The 21,960-nt window shown below is 42.6% G+C and overlaps 1 protein-coding gene across 1 annotated transcript in view; it reads left to right on the top strand.

The window, feature by feature from the left end:
- The window catches only part of LOC121543026 (t-SNARE domain-containing protein 1-like), a 137,793-nt gene that overhangs the window by 52,230 nt on the left and 63,603 nt on the right, over window positions 1-21,960 (top strand). Inside the window, exons 3-8 of the mRNA XM_041852702.1 lie at window positions 2,564-2,641; window positions 2,787-2,856; window positions 11,381-11,471; window positions 11,592-11,666; window positions 11,910-11,966; window positions 16,835-17,002. Coding sequence (XP_041708636.1) covers window positions 2,564-2,641; window positions 2,787-2,856; window positions 11,381-11,471; window positions 11,592-11,666; window positions 11,910-11,966; window positions 16,835-17,002 — 539 coding nt within the window. The remainder of the gene's footprint in view (window positions 1-2,563; window positions 2,642-2,786; window positions 2,857-11,380; window positions 11,472-11,591; window positions 11,667-11,909; window positions 11,967-16,834; window positions 17,003-21,960) is intronic.

Raw genomic sequence — 21,960 nt, 5'->3', positions numbered from 1 at the left:
CCCTTCTCTCCCGATTGCTCGGTTTGGCCGAGTGGTCAGCTCTAGGAAGAGTCTTGATGGTTCCAAACTTCTTCCATTTAAGAATTATGGAGGCCATTTTGTTCTTGAGGACCTTCAATCATGCAGAAATGTTTTGGTACCCTTCCCCAGATCTGTACCTTGACACAATCCTGTCTCTGAGCTCTACAGACAATTCCTTCAACCTCATGGCTTGGTTTTTGCTCTGACATGCACTGTTAACTCTGGGACCTTATATAGACAGGTGTGTGCCTTTCCAAATCATGTCCAATCCATTGAATTTACCGCAGGTGGACTCCAATCAAGTTGTAGAAACATCTCACATTTGATCAATGGAAACAGCTAAATTTCATAGCAAAGGGTCTGAATACTTATGTAAATGTAATTGTTATGTTCATGTTTTTGCTTTGTCATTATGGGCTATTGTGTGTAGATTGATGAGGAAAAACATTAATTTGGAAAAAGTAAAGGGGTCTGAATACTTTCCGAACGCACTGTATTTCCAAACATGTGGTGGTATGTTTCCAAACATGTGGTGGTATGTTTCCAAACATGTGGTGTTATATTTCCAAACATGTGGTGTTATATTTCCAAACATGTTGTGGTATGTTTCCAAACATGTTGTGGTATGTTTCCAAACATGTGGTGATATGTTTCCAAACATGTGGTGGTATGTTTCCAAACATGTGGTGGTATATTTCCAAACATGTGGTGTTATATTTCCAAACATGTTGTGGTATGTTTCCAAACAAGTACATTTGAGTGAGTACTATATGTGACACGTATTTGCATATTTTTCCATGTGGGAGTGATGTTTTGAAGCAGATCATGCTGATGTGAGTGTGTGTAGGTCTATGTGTGTGTGTGTGTGTGTGTGTGTGTTTGTGTGTGATAATTGAAGAGGGAGTGGGGCCGGATCCAGGTGGTGGAAGATAAAAGGTTTAGAAGTGATCCCGTCGTGCTACCGCTTCCCCACCAGCAGGGGGGTGTTTATGTATCACAGCAGTCTGCAGTGGATGGCTGAGCCTGCCGCTATATCTGTCTCACACACACTCAACTCATTCTACCACAAACCGGGCGTGGTCAGACATGACACACACACACATTGCAGACCTGACTACACATAAGCATGCACACACACACACTCACACACACACACTCACGCTACAACCCAACTGGCTAAGCCCCCAACCGAGTGTAGTCTGAGACGTTACACCCACACACTGCATGTATGAACTCTCACATACTCACAGAGACAAACAACGACTAACTCAGACGTCATACAAGGATGAACAAACAGAAGAGAGACCAGGGTAATGCCACTGATCAGAAGATGGAACGGTGCAGACTAATCAAGGTCCTCCCTGAAATCACACTGACCATCCGTGTCATTGGGTGACCTTGTGTCACCCTTCTTTATTCCTCCATCCTTCCATCTCTCCCTCTATCCCTCCATCAGCAGAGTGTGAAACACAGGGTCACTGATGAGAGGAGAGGAGAGGAGAGGGGTGACACAGCCCTCTGAGTTCCTCCACACAGACAGAGATGGTTCCATGTGAAGTAGCATGAATATTGAGCATCCGCCATTTATCATAACGATGGGAAGAAGTGGACAAGCGTGTGTCCAAGGCGGGAGAATGTAGATCACATTAGGGGCAGTAAATGTCGTTGAACTGAAAAATTACCCCATTTGAAAAATGTATCGCTATCATGTAACGTGTACGTTTGACTTAATCATTTTTCTTCCGCCACAGCAAAATCAAGTTAATGACTCTTAATATGCAGACGTGTCTATCGTATGTCTCAGTGAACTGCAAACCTTTATTTTGTTATTCGTGGTTAATAGAGCACATCTTAAGGGAACAATGCTCATACAATATGCACGTTCAACATACTTCCTTTCTGTTCCCATACCTTTTCATTCCAACCAGTAATCCCACACCAACCATTGTCATTTTCACACCTGCCGAAACACTACTGGTTGTAGTTGGAGAAAAATGTAAAAAAAACGTTCCAATTGCAGTCACTTTAGGTGTCAGAATTAGACAGGGGAGGGAGTCAGACCCTGGTATGTGTATTCCGTGTGCCTCTATGTTCTACTGCTGTTGCTCTTCCCCAGTTGACAACCAGGCCTTTCTGGCATAGTCGCTCTGTAACATTCTGTCCTTTTGATCAGGGAGAATAGCCCACACAACCCTTCAGCTGGACTCACGACTCACAGCAATCTACTTCCTGCTCACTGCTATTATAATTGTTTTGATATATATTTTTACCTGTCGTGACTACTGAGGTGGCAAAGACATGTCCTTTACCTTCAGGTCACTAGAAAAATAGCTATTTAGCAGTTGCCTAAGGTGTTTGGTTGATAGTCGCTGGACCCGGATTACAGTCCCGGACAGGGCTAAACCCCAAATTCACTGTAACACATTTCATGATAGAACAGCTATGTGGCTATATTTTTGTGTTTTCACCTAAAATATCTGGCTTGTTATTGGTGTGTTTTTATCATGCTCCATTGAACTGAAATCATGTCTTCTTCCCCAAGCAACACAGGTCAGCTCATCAGAGCTGCAAGACGTGTTTCAGGAGACCTCCTCTAACATTTTCCAGATCAACGCAAATGGTGAGTCTTGTAAATATGTGTGCATGGGTGTGTGTGTGTGTGTGTGTGTGTGTGCGTGCATGTGTCTTTTCTGCTATACTTTAGATATATTACTCTAAAAGCACTTGTTGATGTTCACAATGCTACATGTTCCTCCACATCTCAGTTGTAACGTTAGAGAAGAATCTTCAATCATTGGGAACGTCCAGAGACACTGCTGAACTGCGACAGAGCCTGTGAGTAATCACAACATGCACATACACACACACACAGAAATTATAGTATTTACATATTCATATCAATACATTAGTGTGCAACTCAAGCGAGTCAATCAACGGATTCCTCCCTCAATTAGCCAACCATCAGAACACAAACCATTTATTGCTGTGCTATTGACATCACATATTGCTACCACCATGCAATAGCTACAGTTAAAGTGTAGCCTGATACATAGCCTCTGAGTGTTCATGCTGCTTGTCTGTCTGTCCTTTAATCATGTCGAGGGTCACATTAAACCCAGTAGCTCCAGAACAGAGCATATTTTCTCTTTGTTTCAACATCCACTTTCACAGTTGATATTGATTCTGCTTGTTTTAGTTGAGCTGACAGCAATTACAACATTCCTGCCTGATGACAAAGTGGCCAATCTGAGATGATTGTGCCTGTTTCAAATGCATTACACCCCACTGTGCTGCCTGGCATGTCATCTACTTTTTTTTTATGATCACCTTGGAAACCTACACTGTCTGACTCTTTGTGTGTGTGCATGTGTGGTGTTTGTGTGTGTGGTGTGTGTGCACACGTGCATTTGAGCGTGTGTGTTTATTTTGCTTTCTGTTCATCGATATTGATGCAGGATGTGAACCATTATACACAACACTGTGGGCTCACTGCTCTGAATTACAAGAAAGAAAATGGTTTACCATGTGCTGTGACCCCTCTGTGTCAGCTGTCAACAGCTACAGTAATGTATGTATTCTAGTGTCTTGAAAAGATGGTTGAATGGTACAGTTGAATGGTACAGTTGAATGGTTGAATGGTACAGTTGAATGGTTGAATGGTACAGTTGAATGGTTGAATGGTACAGTTGAATGGTACAGTTGAATGGTTGAATGGTACAGTTGAATGGTTGAATGGTACAGTTGAATGGTTGAATGGTACAGTTGAATGGTTGAATGGTACAGTTGAATGGTTGAATGCTGCAGGAAGATGTGGATACATTTCATGCTGAGGGGATGCCACCTACTCACAGCTACTCACTGCCACTTCCAGCAACTACCGTAACTGTAGCGAGGATGGTTGGTTGATGGGGGGGATTTTTCCAAATGTTTACGAGAGGAGATTGTCTTCCTCTACTATTGTAATGGTGGGCATATTTTACAGTATACACAAACGCCCTGAAAGAGAGAGGAAGCTAAATAAAGAGGAACTTCCTTCGTGCCTCTGGTTAAGAATGTTAACCGACCATCTTCACCCACGGTCTTCCTCTCCTACTCCCTGCTACAACCACAATCTCACGGTTAATAGAATTGGACCCGTCCTTGTAATCGTGGAAATGCACACGGCAAAAGTCTAAGTGGATTAATCGCTCCCACCCTCTGAGTGTCATTGTCTTTGTTAGTGCATTAGGCATTCTGTGGCGACTCGTCCGTAACCCACCAGAGGACAAGGACACTGTTTAGAGGAGAGGAGAAAGAGGAGAGGAGAGGGGGAGGAGAGAGGGAGAAAAGGAGGGAGGAGAGGCGAGATGAAGGAGATGAGAGGAGAGAGGGAGGAGAAGAGAAGAGAACAGAGGAGGCAACAGACTCTGCTCTCAGACAGACAGAAGGCCAACTGCCACAGAGGGCCTCGGCGAGCCTCTCCTCAACCAGCCATAAGGCCTACCTTCTGCCAGGTGGCTCCCCCCAGCAAAGCCTTCACACAGTACAGTACATTACAGTACAGACACTGGAGCTATAGATGGAGGATACTGTAGGAAACATCACGTCAATTACTGTTTGTACTCAGGGCTTTCCTCTTGCAGAGACAGATCCACATTTGTCATGGAGTTAACTTGGAACCTTTTAGCAATGAACCCCTATGTTAAAAAAATTCACAAAACTAATGTGCTGTGAAATATATTATTGTTAAAACAAACATGTCAAATATGCCTACATTTGTTGATGAAAGAAAGATTTACTGTGAAGACCATTAGCTAAATTAGCCCTGTGCTAATATAAAATATTTCGAAACATAATTTATTTTTTTCACTAAAGTAATTACTTTTCTACCATGCTACATGGCTTTATTTGAGTCAATATGATCATACTCTATTTAGTTTTTTAAAGACAGCACTATGGAACAATTAATTTAATGAAATCACATCAGGTGAAATAGAGAGAGAGATAGATAAGAACTGAAGGAGGGATGAGGAAGAAGCTAGATAAACTGCTGTGGTGCGCGCATACATGTGTGAGAGGCCTTGAACAACTACTGTCTAAATTCACAAACTCTCCCTAGACCGTGTTGTGGAGATCTGGATTAGGAACATTGATTTAGTGTCTTGTGCAGTCTGATCTTAGCCTCCGAGCCCACCTCCCCTGGTGCTCCCCTGGTCCCCTCTAGCCTAGCTTGGACACAACATACTGCACAGTACAGCATACCTGGGTTCAAGTACTATTTGAATTCATTTCAGATACTTTATCAGGGCTTTACTGAGTTGTACATGGTGCAATGGAAACAATTAAATAATCACACAATTGCAAACTCTGCCCATGTGGGTCTCCAGACAGTCAAAAGCAGCGTTTCCCAAACTTGGTCCTGGAGACCCCAAGGGGTGCACATTTTGGTTTTTGCACTAGCACTACACAGCTGATTCAAATAATTACCTCATAATCAGGCTTTAATTATTTGAATCAGCTGTGGAGTGTTAGGGCGAAAAACAAAATGTGTACCCCTTGGGGTCCCCAGGACCGAGTTTGGGAAACGCTGGGCAAAATCAAACACTAAAGGTAGGATTCTGAATGTTATTTGAACCTAGGTCTGATGTACAGTACATTCTGTCCTGGTGCTCCCTGGAGAGACCCAGGGATGAACACGGCTAGAGAGATCTTCTCCATACCTCCCCACCCTAGTCCTCAAATATTGATCTAAATCTGGAGAGTGGAAATGAGGGGAAAAAATAGACAGACAGACAGTCCTCAGTGTATTAGTGAACTTAGAACCAGGGCCATGTCACTGTAATTCTCTGGCCACTGTGGGAAGAACCAAGCCAACCTAGTGGAAAATAGTGGGAAAATAGACTTCCTGTTTTTTTCCAGAGAAAGAGGGAGAGAGAGAGAGAGAGAGATCTCGAGGTTGAAGGCCAAGCTAAAGTACAGTCACGCAATTTGGTTGTAATTTGAATTTAATCCTCAAGAAACGACAGAACAAATAATGCAACAAATATTGTTGTTAAACTCAAATATACAAAATGACAAAAACTTTTTTTTTGACCAAATGTTTAAAAAAGGTATAATCTTTGTAAATGATATCATCGGTAGGACTGGTGGAGTTATGTTGCACATGCAGCTAACAAAAACATATGGAAATGTCTGCTCTACCCAAAATTACAACCAAATAATTGCAGCCTTACCGCAAAAATGGAAGAGGAAAGTGGAAGGGGGAAAAAGTAAGGAACTTGTCTGTCGGCCTTGCATTAAAGAACATAATTGGTTAAAGAAAACTGTGATAAATAAAAAAGTATACCAGTTTCATTTAAGGATGAAAGGATTGACAGCCGTCCCATATAGATTGCAAAATAGTTGGGAAGAGATTTTTGACGTACCGATCCCATGGAATAGTGTTTATGAACTGATACGCAAAACGACACCGTTCAAAACTTAGAATCTTTCAATTTAAATTATTATATAACATTCTTGCTACAATAGAATGTTATTTATATGGGGGATACAATCTTCCCAGCTCTGCAGATTTTGCTGCGAAGAGACAAAATCATTAGATCATTTGTTTTGGTACTGTCCATTTGTAGCTTGTTTTTGGACACAGGTCCAGGAATGGCTAAAGGATTGCAATATTTACCTGGAGCTAACCCTGCAGATAGCACTACTGGGTGATCTGAAAAGTCATAGTCAATCGATCAATAACATAATAATACTATTAGCAAAATTTTTTATTTTCAATTCGCAATCTGTAGAAACAATGAGAATAGAAAGGTTCAGAACTTTTGTGAGACATCACAGTACAGTTGAAATATATATGGCAAATAGAAATCCTATATGGATGGTGTTAAAAGATAGATGGGAGGTGTTGAATGGAATTGAAGGATGGGACTAATAACAACTAACAACAAATAATAACAAGATAACTAATAATGTAGGCACGCTGTGTCCATAATAAGTGTATAGGTTGTAGGTTGGGAGCTGTTGTGAAGGAGCACAGTTAGAAAGATATGGCATATAGAAGCAAACCGGATGGACATCATGAAAATGATCGGAGAGGTTGAGAGTAGAAGAAGTTCAGGAGAAAGAACAAACAAAATGTAATTATTGTAAAATTGACTGTGTCCATAAAATGTAGATAGTAAGTATAAGCTGGAAGTAGAGGCCTAGGCGTTGTTGTTCACTAGTTTACTCCAGGTAGGGAAAGGGTGGCGGGGTTGGAAAGTAATAAAGGGAAATATATATATATATTTTTTAAAGGATATGTATGTGTATGTATGTATGTATGTACGTATGTATGTGGGTATGTATATGTGTGTATATATGTATGTATGTATATGTTATATGTGTTATATATATATATATATATATATATATATATATATATATATATATATATATATAAAACATGGGGGATTGGAAGTGATGCAGACAATTACATTGAAAAAAATAAAAGTACAGTCACGCTAGCTTCTGAGGGGAAAAATAAGTTGAGCAAGTATGGCTCCTAAAACCAGAGAAAGTATGACCTCTGTGTTTTTGGTATATTACTTATTGTGCTGTGTCTCTGTCACTCTACATTACCTCAGCAAGGTCATACTGTATCTGCCAGTGATTACATTCAAACAACTACTGAAAACAGCCATTCATAATGTTGTGCAGGAGTTGATTACTGCTTTACTTCCCTCATTCATGCAAGACCGGTAGTACTAGAACACATGTAAAAGCTGCTGCTAAATGGGTGGGCAGAGCAGATACTGTATCCTGGGTTAATTAGAGTTCATAGCTGACAGAGTGGGCTGGATGAAGTACTTATAATATCCAGGAAAAATATGTAGTCAATCATTTCACCCTGATGCACCTGAAAGTTGGAGTTGGTCCACCCATGCTGGATCAAAAGTTTGCTCTAAGCGCTTGCATTTAAAATTCACCTGCATACTGTCACTAATAAGCTTGACTCTGACCTTCTGATGTATCTTTGGTAGGTAAAGGACACACGCACACACACACACATGAACACACACACACACACACACACACATGAACACACACACACACACACACACATGAACACACACACACATGAACACACACACACACACACACACAGGAATCAAAGGGATTAATGAGAGGGCTAAACCTCTGGCTGATGTGTCATCATTTAACGGTTCAGTGAAAGACTTCTCAGACATCTAGAGGATTACGCTAAAATCACGGCTAGTTCATGCACCATCACGTCACAACAGGAACAACATGACTGATCTATGTGGAGAAGGACTGTGCCTTTGGATCTGCAGGCATGATATTAGTTAACCTAATACAGAGGAGGTGAATATCCTAATTCTGTTGTCCTCAGGCCTACAGTGTATTCATTGTATGACATGGATTAGGATAACCTTAAAACCATGCAACAAATAAAAGGTCAAATGTATGCATACAACACTTCAGTGAAATGCATCTTCCAATGCTTCATGTACTAAAAATAAGAATCCATTATGACCTGTTTTTAATGAATTTCCATGGATCATCTATGAGTTAGTTTGCACCTGTTCTAGAGAGTTAGTTTCTATGGATCATCAGTGTAGGTTTATGCCACTGTACCGAGCAGTATGTTGTGCCAAACTCTCTCGGTTCACATCGCCCACTCTAGAGGACCCTCTCACACTCTTCTGACGTATCACATTACAAAGCTATCGAGATCTGTTAGTCACTTTCGCCCCCACAACGATCTCTAGCAGAACAGTATGTAAAAATATAGGGAATTACTCATAATGTGAATTGCAATCAGTCACCTCCAATGACTTTCTCCTTTGTGCTCTGCTTTGTATTCCTTTGTGGCTGATCAGCCCCAGTGAGATGGAGAGTGGAGAGTGGAGAGTGGGGTGTAGAGAGAGAGTGAGAGAGTGAGAGAGAGAGAGAGAGAGAGAGTGAGAGAGAGAGAGAGAGAGAGAGAGAGAGAGAGAGAGAGAGAGAGAGAGAGAGAGAGAGAGAGAGAGAGAGAGAGAGAGAGAGAGAGAGAGAGAGAGAGAGAGAGAGGAGAGAGAGAGAGAGAGAGAGAGAGAGAGAGAGAGAGAGAGAGAGAGAGAGAGAGAGAGAGAGAGAGAGAGAGAGAGAGAGAGAGAGAGAGAGAGAGAGAGAGAGAGAGAGAGAGAGAGAGAGAGAGAGACCTGCGACCAGTTGTCTGATGGATAGTGTGTGAGAGAGAGGAGGTGCTGTCCTGATTTCCCCCATGTGTCATGGCTGCCTCTGGGCTAGCAGGGTTCTGTTGAGACAGACTGCTTATTTGGCTATGCTTAAGATTATCAACACAGTCTTGAAGAATATCATCCAACCAGTTATCACTAGCCTCAGCCCTCACCTGAACATAAAAACCACTAACAAAACCACATTTTGCTCTTCCAGAGACATTACTACTCCACTGAGAGTAGGGTTGGTTTAGCGATGATAATTGCTGTTGGAGACAGTGTGGTCGTTCCACCAATTCAGTGCCTTTTGAGAAGTGTAACTTGGTCCCAAAAACGTTTGATTTCACCTAATTTTAACATTCTGTCATAAAGACCACATTTCCAACTTAATAAAATACATGTTTTCCCATCTCAAGAGGTTAAAATAAATAAATTACTATAGTAAGTGCCGATTCAGTGCCAAATAAAGTAACAGGGTTGACCATAACAGGGTTGATGATTTAATCTTAAATCAACCATAAATCCCCTTGTGACAGGGGGAATGGAAGATAGTTGTGTGCAACAGGAAGTGGCAATTGAATGCAAGCTTCACAAAACATTTCTAGCCTGCCTATCTATGGGTAACAGGGATGATGTGTTACGCTAGACCCACTCCATAAAACACCAGAAAATTGCCAAAAAGAGTAGAACCAGCTCACCTGCTTTTACTATATGATTTGACTATTAGATGTTTAATGTTTCTTTTAAAAAGGAATAGTTTCACCATATTAAAGAGAAAGTTCAGTTCACGTAACAGGGTTGACCTTAGAATGAGGGACACTAATCACATGAAATTAGTAATAATCTTAAAAAATGACTTTGTCAACAAAATAACTAGGGCTTTACAAACTTGGATAGATTGTCTTGATTAAGTGGCTTGAAATCTTCCTAGAACAGATTTATTGAATTCTTCATGTGGACTTCCCACGGGGGGTATAAAAAAAAACTTAAAAGAAACTGTAAGTCGCTCTGGATAAGAGCGTCTACTAAATGACTAAAATGTAAAATGTAAATGTATGTCTACATTAAAGGGCACTTCATGTTATATAACAGGTGTTTAAAATTCAATATTGGTGCACAATTTCTACTTATAATATCAAATGAACGCAAAAGGCACTACTTTTATGGAACAACCCAGATATGCTTCAGTAAATGAGTGTGTGGGAGGAGAAGTAGAAAGAAAATTTGAAAAGCTACAGGCAGTCAGCACTGATATTAGTGCAAGAAAATATGTTTTTGTGCATGCAAATGTGACTATATTGTCTATCAGAGATTTGAATATGATTTGCATAATCACAATAGTGTCTGCAATCAGTAAACATACTAAAGGCATGTATCTTTTTGTGTTGTCTTCACAATCTACTGTTTGGCATGAGGGCAGACTGTCAGTTGAATTGTCTAAAATGAGACTTATCGATTTAATCGGCATTCACACCTTTGCCATTATTTGATAAGAAATACTGTATGTTTCTAAACAATAATTGGGGTACATTTGTTCAACATAAAAATCCATACTGTCCTTGGCTGATTAGCCATGATGAGTGCACCTCCATCCTCCCACCACTGGGCTGCACTGTAGTTTGTAAACTGCTGTGTTTTTTGATGGTGAAAGCCTGGGTGGCTCCTCTTTGTTCTTCCCCTGGCAGAGAAAGAACACCCCTAGCGCCCTGCATCCCTCACTGTGCCACTGTATAGGGCCTAACCCTACCTCTGCTCTGTCAGACTGTCGTAAATATTGATTCACTTAATTGGTTGAACTTAATCTCTCCCATAGAACTCTGAGAGCGCCCTGGCCAGCCCAGAATGCACACTGTCCGTTCTAGAATCCAGCGCCAGGGGATAAAAGCTGCCATGTCACAACCCCGAGAATAACCTCACACATACCACATCTTAGAGGCTAAAGACTATGTGCATATCTCTTTCTCTTTTCATCTTCTCTCTCTCTCTCTTTCACTCTCTCTCGCTTTTATTTTCTCTTTCTCTCACTCGCTTTCTCTTTCACTTTCTTTCTTTCTTTCTTTCTTTCTTTCTTTCTTTCTTTCTTTCTTTCTTTCTTTCTTTCTTTCTCTCTATTTATTTTTGTATTTCTCTCTGTCTCTCTTTCTCTTCATTTCCAGACATTCTACACAGCAGCAAACCAACAAAGTCATCACCAGCACCAGTCAACTCATCAAACAACTCTCTGACATCATCACTGGCTCTACACGGGTTAAAAATCTACATTTTTTCATTTATTTCTCTAAACTTTGTATCTAATTTGGATAAATACAAAGAAGCAGAGACATGAATTAAGATAATTGTCATGAATTTTCTTTCTTTTTTTCACAGCAAGATCGTCTTCGCCTGACTAGACTTAAGACAGAACTCTCAGAGTCGGTTCAACGCTATGGAGATCTGCAAAAGGTGCCCTTGCATTGCCTCATGTCTTCTCATCTGTTCAGTGGGGTTTTGTTCTATAGAGAACGGTGACCTTGCATTGCCTCATGCCTTCTCATCTGTTTAGTGGGGTGTTGTTCTATAGAGAATGGTGACATGGAAAATAAAGAGCTGATTTGCAACACGGCTGCAATATACAGTATGTTTTACAATATTAACTAAATGCTTCTCTCACGCTCTCGTGCTCTCTCTCTTCTTGTGTCTCTTCAGAAAATTGCAGACCGTTCGAGGGCCTTGCTACCCCCGGCACAGACAGAAATGAAGCAGGTGAATTTGATGCACAGTGTATCAGTCTGTACTGGCCTTTGTTCCATTGTGAAGGTGAAAACACTCATTAGAGACAAAGATAATAAGCTTGGCCCTCCTTGTTTGATTGCCTTCTCATGAGAGGTTCTTTGAAGCTTTGTCTGGTGTCTCCTCTCTTCTCTTCACTCTTCTCTCAGTTCTCCCCCCCTCTCTTCTCTTCACTCTTCTCTGTTTTCCCTCCCGCTTATTAGCCATACACCCAAGTCCCTTCAATACTGCTACAGTTTTCAACAAGTTGCAGACTCATCTGTATTTTTCTGTCAGTTGAAAAGTTCAAAAGGGACAGACACATTTTGGGTTGTATGTACTTTCTGCAGGACATAGTTGTTCCGGCTGCATCAACACAGAATCAGATCTTCCCATCTCTTCAGGGGAGGAGGTGGTATGATAAGAGATCTGTGATGGGATGATCCTGCTTTTTTCACTGAGGAAGAGAGGCGGGTGAAAGATAGGAAGAGAGAGAAAGATAGAGAGAGGGCGAGATCAGAAGAGGAGACAACAGATAGGTTGGTATTGAATATGAGCCACAGACAGTCTAGCCTGGAAGAACTAGATAAGATTAACTGTAGGCTAAAAAAAGGACTAGATAGACTCTGATACCGTGTGACGATTCTATCCATCTACCTTTTTTTACGCTTTCATGGGTAACCAACACTTTCAGACTACTGAGATGGAAAAATTAGAATTCAATCTAAATTCAATCAGACACCACAGAAATAGACGGACTCACTCACATACAGTGGTAAATCATGACAATTTGTATGTCTATATTAGGATTTATACATATAGTCATGGGTTATACCATGTAAAAACTGGCTTGAGGTTAGATAACAGGTATCATGTTGATACACCAGAAAGCGTCGTGTCTGTAGACCTCTCTCTCTCTCTCTCTTCTGTGTAACCCGTGGTTCTTTCCCCGAATCTAAGGAGTATTTTGTCTCCCGTGGAGACATCTAGTACAAATGATCAAATGAGATATATATCCTTCTTAGAACACCTTTGGGGACAGGAGAGGAGAGAGACAACAAAACAACAATACCCCAAAGTCATTTGTTGTAAGTCAGAAATGAATGAACAGTGAATCTTTTTGAAGGTGTCACATTTCAATGAGTTCTAAGAGGGACTGAGTGGATTCTTTTTACGTCTTCACAATGCAATTCAATCATGATTGAATTTATTCATACATTACATTGGCAATAACAACACTGAAAACTGCACTGATCCTTATCAAAAGCACTCAGTAAAGCTAATGAGAAACCCAGACATTCTTTATGATGCACTGTGTAGTGTTACTGTGTTGTAGGGGACACTATATTGATGTACACTGTAAAAAAATATATAAAACAATGTTGTTTTTAAGGTAACTTACTGGCATCCAGTTACCTGTAAGTTACTATAAAAAAAGGTACAGTATATTACTGTAAATTCAGAATACATTTTTGTGTGATGTCTCATTTAGCTGTTCATACCTGATAGCTAGGCTGTCATTGCCTGATCTTCAAATCAAATCAAATCAAATCAAATTTTATTGGTCACATGCACCGAATACAACAGGTGCAGACATTACAGTGAAATGCTTACTTACAGCCCTTAACCAACAGTGCATTTATTTTTAACAAAAAAAGTTAAAATAAAACAACAACAAAAAAAGTGTTGAGAAAAAAAAGAGCAGAAGTAAAATTAAATAACAGTAGGGAGGCTATATATACAGGGGGGTGCAAAGTCAATGTGCGGGGGCACCGGCTAGTTGAGGTAGTTGAAGTAATATGTACATGTGGGTAGAGTTAAAGTGACTATGCATAAATAATTAACAGAGTAGCAGCAGCGTAAAAAGGATGGGGTGGGGGGGCAGTGCAAATAGTCCGGGTAGCCATGATTAGCTGTTCAGGAGTCTTATGGCTTGGGGGTAGAAGCTGTTGAGAAGTCTTTTGGACCTAGACTTGGCACTCCGGTACCGCTTGCCGTGCGGTAGCAGAGAGAACAGTCTATGACTAGGGTGGCTGGAGTCTTTGACAAATTTGAGGGCCTTCCTCTGACACCACCTGGTATAGAGGTCCTGGATGGCAGGAAGCTTGGCCCCAGTGATGTACTGGGCCATACGCACTACTCTCTGTAGTGCCTTGTGGTCGGAGGCCAAGCAGTTGCCATACCAGGCGGTGATGCAACCAGTCAGGATGCTCTCGATGGTGCAGCTGTATAATTTTTTGAGGATCTGAGGACCCATGCCAAATCTTTTCAGTCTCCTGAGGGGGAATAGGCTTTGTCGTGCCCTCTTCACGACTGTCTTGGTGTGTTTGGACCATGATAGTTCGTTGGTGATGTGGACACCAAGGAACTTGAAGCTCTCAACCTGTTCCACTACAGCCCCGTCGATGAGAATGGGGGCGTGCTCAGTCCTCTTTTTTTTCCTGTAGTCCACAATCATCTCCTTTGTCTTGGTCACGTTGAGGGAGAGGTTGTTGTCCTGGCACCACACGGCCAGGTCTCTGACCTCCTCCCTATAGGCTGTCTCATCGTTGTCGGTGATCAGGCCTACCACTGTTGTGTCGTCGGCAAACTTAATGATGGTGTTGGAGTCGTGCCTGGCCATGCAGTCATGGGTGAACAGAGAGTACAGGAGGGGACTGAGCACGCACTCCAACACGTTGAGGATCAGTGTGGCAGATGTGTTGTTACCTACCCTTACCACCTGGGGGCGGCCCGTCAGGAAGTCCAGGATCCAGTTGCAGAGGGAGGTGTTTAGTCTCAGGGTCCTTAGCTTAGAGGGCACTATGGTGTTGAATGCTGAGCTGTAGTCAATGAATAGCATTCTCACATAGGTGTTCCTCTTGTCCAGGTGGGAAAGGGCAGTGTGGAGTGCAATAGAGATTGCATCATCTGTGGATCTGTTGGGGCGGTATGCAAATTGGAGTGGGTCTAGGGTTTCTGGGATAATGCTGTTGATGTGAGCCATGACCAGCCTTTCAAAGCACTTCATGGCTACAGACGTCAGTGCTACGGGTCGGTAGTCATTTAGGCAGGTTATTTAGAGTCCTTGGGCACGGGGACTATGGTGGTCTGCTTGAAACATGTTGGTATTACAGACTCAGTCAGGGACATGTTGAAAATGTCAGTGAAGACACTTGCCAGTTGGTCAGCACATGCTCGGAGTACACGTCCTGGTAATCCGTCTGGCCCTGCGGCCTTGTGAATGTTGACCTGCTTAAAAGTCTTACTCACATCGGATACGGAGAGCGTGATCACATAGTCATCCGGAACAGCTGGTGCTCTCATGCATGCTTCAGTGTTGCTTGCCTCGAAGCGAGCATAGAAGTGGTTTAGCTCGTCTGGTAGGCTTGTGTCACTGGGCAGCTCGCGGCTGTGCTTCCCTTTGTAGTCTGTAATAGTTTTTCATATCACCTTTCACTGTAATGTCCTGGAATAATATCAGTACGATCATGTCAAGTAGAGCGCTGCCTGAAAATCAACGCAAATAGCTATAACTTATGTTGATGTTATTGAAACATATTTCACATTTTCCCTAACTTTCCCTGAAAGTGTTCTTGTTTGAAATCATACTTAACTCAAATGACCCGCTGGAGAATAGACAAACTCAGCTATGTAGCCCTACTGAGGACACTACTATCAAGGTTCTCCTTACACACCCCTGAACCCTACAGCACCAGGACACCAGAGGCTAATGTATTAAGGCTTATTTTCTGCTGAATCAATTTTATCAAGGTCTTTTCATTATGCTGGCTTAAGAGGAAAACGTCTCAGACTCCAGATATAAGGACAGGTTATGTAACAGTGACTACCTTCAGTGAAGAAATAAACTTAATTGGCACGCCATTCACATTCATGAAAAAAGTTATTCATTTTTTAATAAACATGAATAAGGAATATTTATTCTCAAATTACTACATTTCTGCAGTTTTGGGGACAAAGCAGTTGGTCTATTATTTAGTATAGCCCAGCCAAGAGACCTATACCTCGGATGTCAGTAACACTACTGTAGCAGATGGTGCATATTCACTGACAACAAAAAGCAAGAACAGCACAGAAGGTAGAGCAGATAGGCTGTGTGGTCGACATTGAGTGGGTAGACCAAAGACACTGGCCCTCCTCTAGCCCCTCTAGCCCCTCCCACCTCCGTACTGAAGAAGCTACCCACAGTAAGAGAGGAATGAGAGAGGAAGATGTGCTGTCTGTGCTCTAGGACAGGATGATTGGATGATTCACACTGTGGGCAAGAAAAACAAAAGCCACCTCCAGGGTTTCATCAATGGCATACATATGCAATTAGGGGTCAAAATTAGCAGATCAATGTGCGCCTCTTTCAGTGACAGACTCCCACGTTTCCATTGAGTATGCTGAAAGGAGAGCGAGCTAAGTAAACTGTCTGCACAGAGAAGAAAAGGGTCCTAGTCCTTTTTGATCTGAACTTGGGTAAACAGTGTGAAGAGGGGGTGGCAGATAGCTAGAGTGATATATCTAAAGTCTTTATCATCATCGGTGTGAAACATTCTAGTTGTGTTGAGGTGAAATTGTATTCCGGGGGTACAGGATGTTTTCCCCCTAGTTGCTCTCCGGTTGACTCAGGTACTGTGGCACAGATGACCATGAGTCAGCCAGGGGTTAGCCCTGTGCTGTGAATCACACTGTCTGACCTAGACCTTTAGTGGAGTTAGGCAGAAAGAGGTGCAGGACAGAAGCAATGCAAGTTGGTATTTTCAAAACAAATCTAATTATAAAGTTATCTTCTTTGCTCTTTGTTTGTCTGTCTGTTCCTGTGTGTGTGTGTGTGTGTGCACATGTGTGTGTGCGCTTATGTGTGGATGTGAGCACAGAGTCCCCAGACTCCGTTTGCAGAGCTGTGTGAGGAGGGGGGTCCCCTGTTTGGCGATGCAGCAGAAATCTCAGAGGGGGATGGACAGGAGCAAGCATTCCTCTCAGAGATCAGTGAGGAAGATGTGGAGGCCCTTCGCCAGAGAGAAGAGGCCCTGATGCAGATTGAGGTATGGAGCTCAGACATCCACATGCTGTACCTGAGTTTACAACACACTGCCTTAACGTCTCAGTGTTCCTGAGGAGAAACGGGCTGAAATGTTCAACTTTCCAATGGCAGCATGGCTTTCAAATGAATGGTTTGCTATCTGAAGTATGCAGTGTTCAAAGTGAGAGGTGATTTAATCTATTTCTCAATAGAAAGGGCAGTAAGTGCATCTATCCAGCATCAGCTTTGAGCCGGTAGCCGTGTCTTTAGTTGAGTTGTTTTGAAAATTACAACACTTTCCAGCCAAAGTGCCCAGAGTATCCTTAGATTGCATTGAGAGAGAGAGAGAGAAACACTATGAATTAACAAACTAAAAAACAAGCAAACGTTCTGATAAAGCTTGTCGTTTACAAAGTGGCCAGAGAGTGCATTGCCCCGATGCTATTTTCTTCAGAGAGGTCAATAACAACACTCTACTTTAGTAAATAGACACTCAGCCAATCCCAGACTACACCTCCTATCTGGGCAGCCTATTAGTATTATGTCCCAGTACTGAAGCCGTTTTCACCGTCTCTTCTGCATATTAAATGTTACCCAATTACCTAGGTGCCTTTATAGGCCTGTTTGTTCTCTTACCTAAGCGTGGATGGAATCATAATGTTCACCAGACTTCCTTTCAAGGCTCATTTTGAAATACAAAGCATCACACCATGGAACCCCAGGGCTACATCCCAAATGGCACCCTATTCCATATTTAGTACACAACAAACCCATAGGACACTGGTCAAAAGTAGTACACTATATAGGGAATAGGGTGTCATTTGGGATGCAGCCCAGGTCTGTCTCCACCCAAACAGCTGTTTTTCTCTCTTCTGCCGGTGTCTGAGACAGATGTAGAACCAGATAGATGTGAACTCTAAACGACAGGATCACTCCGCTGTGGGTGACATAAATGGATCTGATTTCAAAGAGGTTTCAGATATTTGTTGTCATCCTCGGCATCTCCTGATGTTAGGTTTATCATATGGGACCCTCAGCGTATTTGGTGTGCTCTTTGGAGAAAACTTTTTAGAAAAAAAGAAACACTCTAATTGCTTTAATCAACTTGATTAAGTGTTGTGATAACATATGGACAACATTCAAGAAAGCAGGCCAGAATCTCACACAGCATGCTTTTGAAATGACGACATGATACAACCCATTCCAGCTTTGAAGGGAGTTTACAATCAACTGCAATGTGTGAAAAGACTTGAAGACTGATAACAATATTTTGGGGGGTGTTGTGTGTATCTATAGTCAGAGTCAGACCTTTCAGAAGTTTAACATCGATGTTCAGAATCACCTAATCTTGCCACATCACATGAGCCTTTGTCGAACAAGAATGGAAAAGTAGCAGCATCAATCTGTCCTCATTGAGTAGCACAACACCACCAAACTACTGAATCAGCCTCAGACACGACTGACAGCGTAATTTGTGTGGAGCGGTCTGAGATGGAGGTAGTCATGATGATAGGTTGTTCAGATAGGCACTGAGGTGGAGGGAGTCATTTGATTGGTAGCTCAGACAGGGTTGTCTGGCCTCTGCTTTAGTCATACCCACACGGATAAATGTCAGAGTGACTTCCCTGGCAGGTGCTGAGGGGCCCTGGTGAGCCTAATAATATCTGACAATGTGCTTTTCCCTGTCTATAACACCCACCCCCTATCTCTCCAAAGCCCCCCCCTCTCTCTCTCTCTCTCTTTCTCTATCTCTCTGTCTCTCGCTCTCTTTCTTTCTCTCTCTCTCTCCCTCTCCTCTTTCATTCTATCTACTTCTCTCTCTCTATCCTCTTTCACTCTCTCTCCTCTCTCTCAGTCTATCTCACTGAGGACCTTAAGATCAGTTTCTGTTTGCTGTTATCCAAGGAAAACGCTATCAGCACTTCCCCTCTGAGGAAAAAATAAGTTGATCCGTTGCCCGGGGTAGTTTGCCATCCCTCTGTGTGTATGTGTGCGTGTGTGTGTTTTCACTCGCACTCAGGCAAGGCGTTCTCGCTGTGAATGGAAGATAAAGAGTGCAGCAGTTTTCAAACAGGGGAACATGGGAGGTTACAGTGGTTCTCTCCTACTGACGGTCCCCTACCTATGCTAAGGATACTGCTGTTCATATTACACACCAACACTGGGATCAGTCAGGAGGAGTTTAACACCATAGAAATGTAATAACCATATTGAGTGTACCCATGAGGGTGTGTAGCACATGGGGATGTGTCAAACTTACTCCTCAGCCTGAAGTGTCCCCACTTGCGGCAGCATATAGCTAGCTTTTCGGGTGGCGCTGACTGGTAAGACTCTTCAGGAGGGCGGTCACATGTGCTAGCAAGGCAGAGGTCCTGGGTTCGAGCCTCGGTGTGAGCCGAATCAGGAAGTAGTGGTGCTCGCTAAGCAAGTAGCGTGACATCCTTTACAGGTGCAGTCAGATTACTGTGGTCTGAGAGGCTTTATTACCGTTCTAGTCATGTTTAACATTCCTCTGGGATGGGTAATTCAATTCAGGCCTATTGTCCTTGACTACCATGATATTATTATAAATGCTCAGAGAGAGAGACTGAAGATAGACTATGAGGTAGTATCAGGCATCGGTGGCGGAGGTTTATTCTGCCTCTGTACTGTCAGCTCCCAGCTGCCCCTCACACACACCGGAGATCATTTCATCAAAATGAATTCATAAAAAAGCTCAGGGAAAAGCAGAGGACAGCTTTCAGGGGGAATCTGAATACAACACCTGGCCCTGGGAAGAGGGAAAAAACGGCAAAGCGTGTCTCTCCTACCAATGCATCCACAGGACAGTGAATCTGATGCTCTGCCCTTGGAGACAGGTAGCACCCCTACATGCAGCTCTCAGGGGTAGCGTGCACTAGATGCAGCTCTCAGGTGTGGTCATAATAAGACGAACAAGTGGTTCAATAACAAACCAAAACCTTTGTCATCATCCAAAACCAATTAATTAAATCTTGCACATGATTTGGTAGTATGTGTAGGAACAAACTGCAACATCAATGGTCTGCATAGCACAGACAATATGTGGGACTTCCATGGATGTTGCAGGATTCCCAGGGTTATGGAGTAACTGATTATATGTAATCTGATTTTAAAAAACTGTAAATGTAATCAGTCACGTTACCAGCAAAAACGATGTAATCGGATTACAGATACTTTGAAATACTAGATGATTACATCTTGGATTACTTTTCATTCAGAAAGGATGTTTGCGAAAAAATACATTATGACACCTTTCTGTTTTCTCAATGACATTCAATTCAGCATTGAAAAAATTCTGGGGTGTTAGGTCTTTGGACAGTTACAGCAAAGGCAACATTTGATTTTACATAATAATCCGTTTATTCAGCAAGGGCAAAAAAGAGACATCACACGCTCCAGCCCTTTGAAAGCCTGTGCATGTGGGAAAAAGTCATCGTTTTACCCATTTCTTTTCACCAGTAAGCGTGCACGTAAATCTGCTTAACAGTTTTTCTGCTGTGGCAGTGACACTGTGTCCTGTTGCCCGATGACTTTGGGCTGGGGTGGGAGATGTGGAGAGAATCTCCTATCAGTGCTTAACACATTTATCAGAAAGAGAGGGAGAGTAAGAGAGAGGGAGAGAGAGGGAGGGAGGGAGGATGGTGGGAAATAAGGGAGGATGGGGATAGAGAGAAATAGAGGGAGAGAATGGTAGAGAGAGAAAGCGAAAAGAAGGGAGAGAAGGGGAGGGTGGAGGAAAGAGAGAGAGAGGTATTTTGGTTCACACTTTCATCCTCCAGCTTTCTAGATGGTTGTAGAATTGTTGTAGCATGGATTTACATGATCTTCAGTGTTGTAATGCTTTGTCATAAGGTTTTTTTTCAACTATTGATAATGACAGGGAGAAAGGCCACGATCCATCGATCATCTTCTGTGCGTTTTATTCACATTGGCTGCCTGATTGAAAGTCATAGCAGAGAGTGGACTGGCGCTGAGCTTTCAATGAAGAGAAGAGAAGTAGCCGTCCTTTCAAAATGAGAAAGATGAGTGAGCGTGCAGCGGGAAGAAGAGAGGAGAAAATGACAAGTGTTGACAGCAGATGATGAGTAATGTGACTGTGCAGGGTGAATACAACATAATCTCAAGGTGCCAGGATAGGAACAGACATTGCAGGGCAGTCTGACTTGGTCCAGCTCTTCAACCAGTGTCTGTCTGCACCTGAGAGCCAACATACATAGCACTACTCCATCTCACCCCATCTATGTTCATACAAAAAGTATAGATTTGATAGAAAATCCTCAGAGAGCTATTTCAACAGACAGATTATATCTCTCTCTCTCTCTTCCGTCATTCTCTCCCTGGCTCTCTCTCTCTCTCTCTCTCTCTCTCTCTCTCTCTCTCTCTCTCTCTCTCTCTCTCTCTCTCTCTCTCTCTCTCTCTCTCTCTCTCTCTCTCTCTCTCTCTCTCCTCCCCTCTGTTCCAGTCTGGTTGACAGGTATGCTCTCGTTCCTCGGCTGGTACACAAAGGACAGGTGGGTGGCTCACCTGTTGGAGGGTGACGGAGCGAGCCCTGAATCTCCCAGACTCCTCTGCAGGGGGCGGTGCCAATGCCAGCCACCCATCAGAGCTTTGAGCCGTGCGGCTGCGTTCGTTCGTTCGTCGTGGCTGAGCTGCATACCGAATGAGGTCCTATTTCTGGTGCTGCTGATAATTTACCTGGAGGAGGAGGGTATCATTTGCTTCACTGCCTCACAGTTGAGTTCCCTCCACTCCGCAAACACCAGAGGTGATCTCTACACCTGGTCAACTCTAACTCCCACAGGAACTTCAATTCCATATTCATGTCCTTCTAGAGTTTTGCTGGTCCTGTTTGAAGACGGAGTCATTGTTTGGGACTTCATGCATGTAATGTTGTCTTCTCAATGCCTTCATATGTCCCTCATCTCAGCACGACAAGGACTGCCAACTCAAACCAGCTCA

The sequence above is a fragment of the Coregonus clupeaformis genome, chromosome 28 (assembly GCF_020615455.1).
Source record: "Coregonus clupeaformis isolate EN_2021a chromosome 28, ASM2061545v1, whole genome shotgun sequence".
Taxonomy (NCBI): domain Eukaryota; kingdom Metazoa; phylum Chordata; class Actinopteri; order Salmoniformes; family Salmonidae; genus Coregonus; species Coregonus clupeaformis.
The sequence above is the reverse complement of the archived record's forward strand: the minus strand, read 5'-3'. Positions and strand labels throughout refer to the sequence as shown.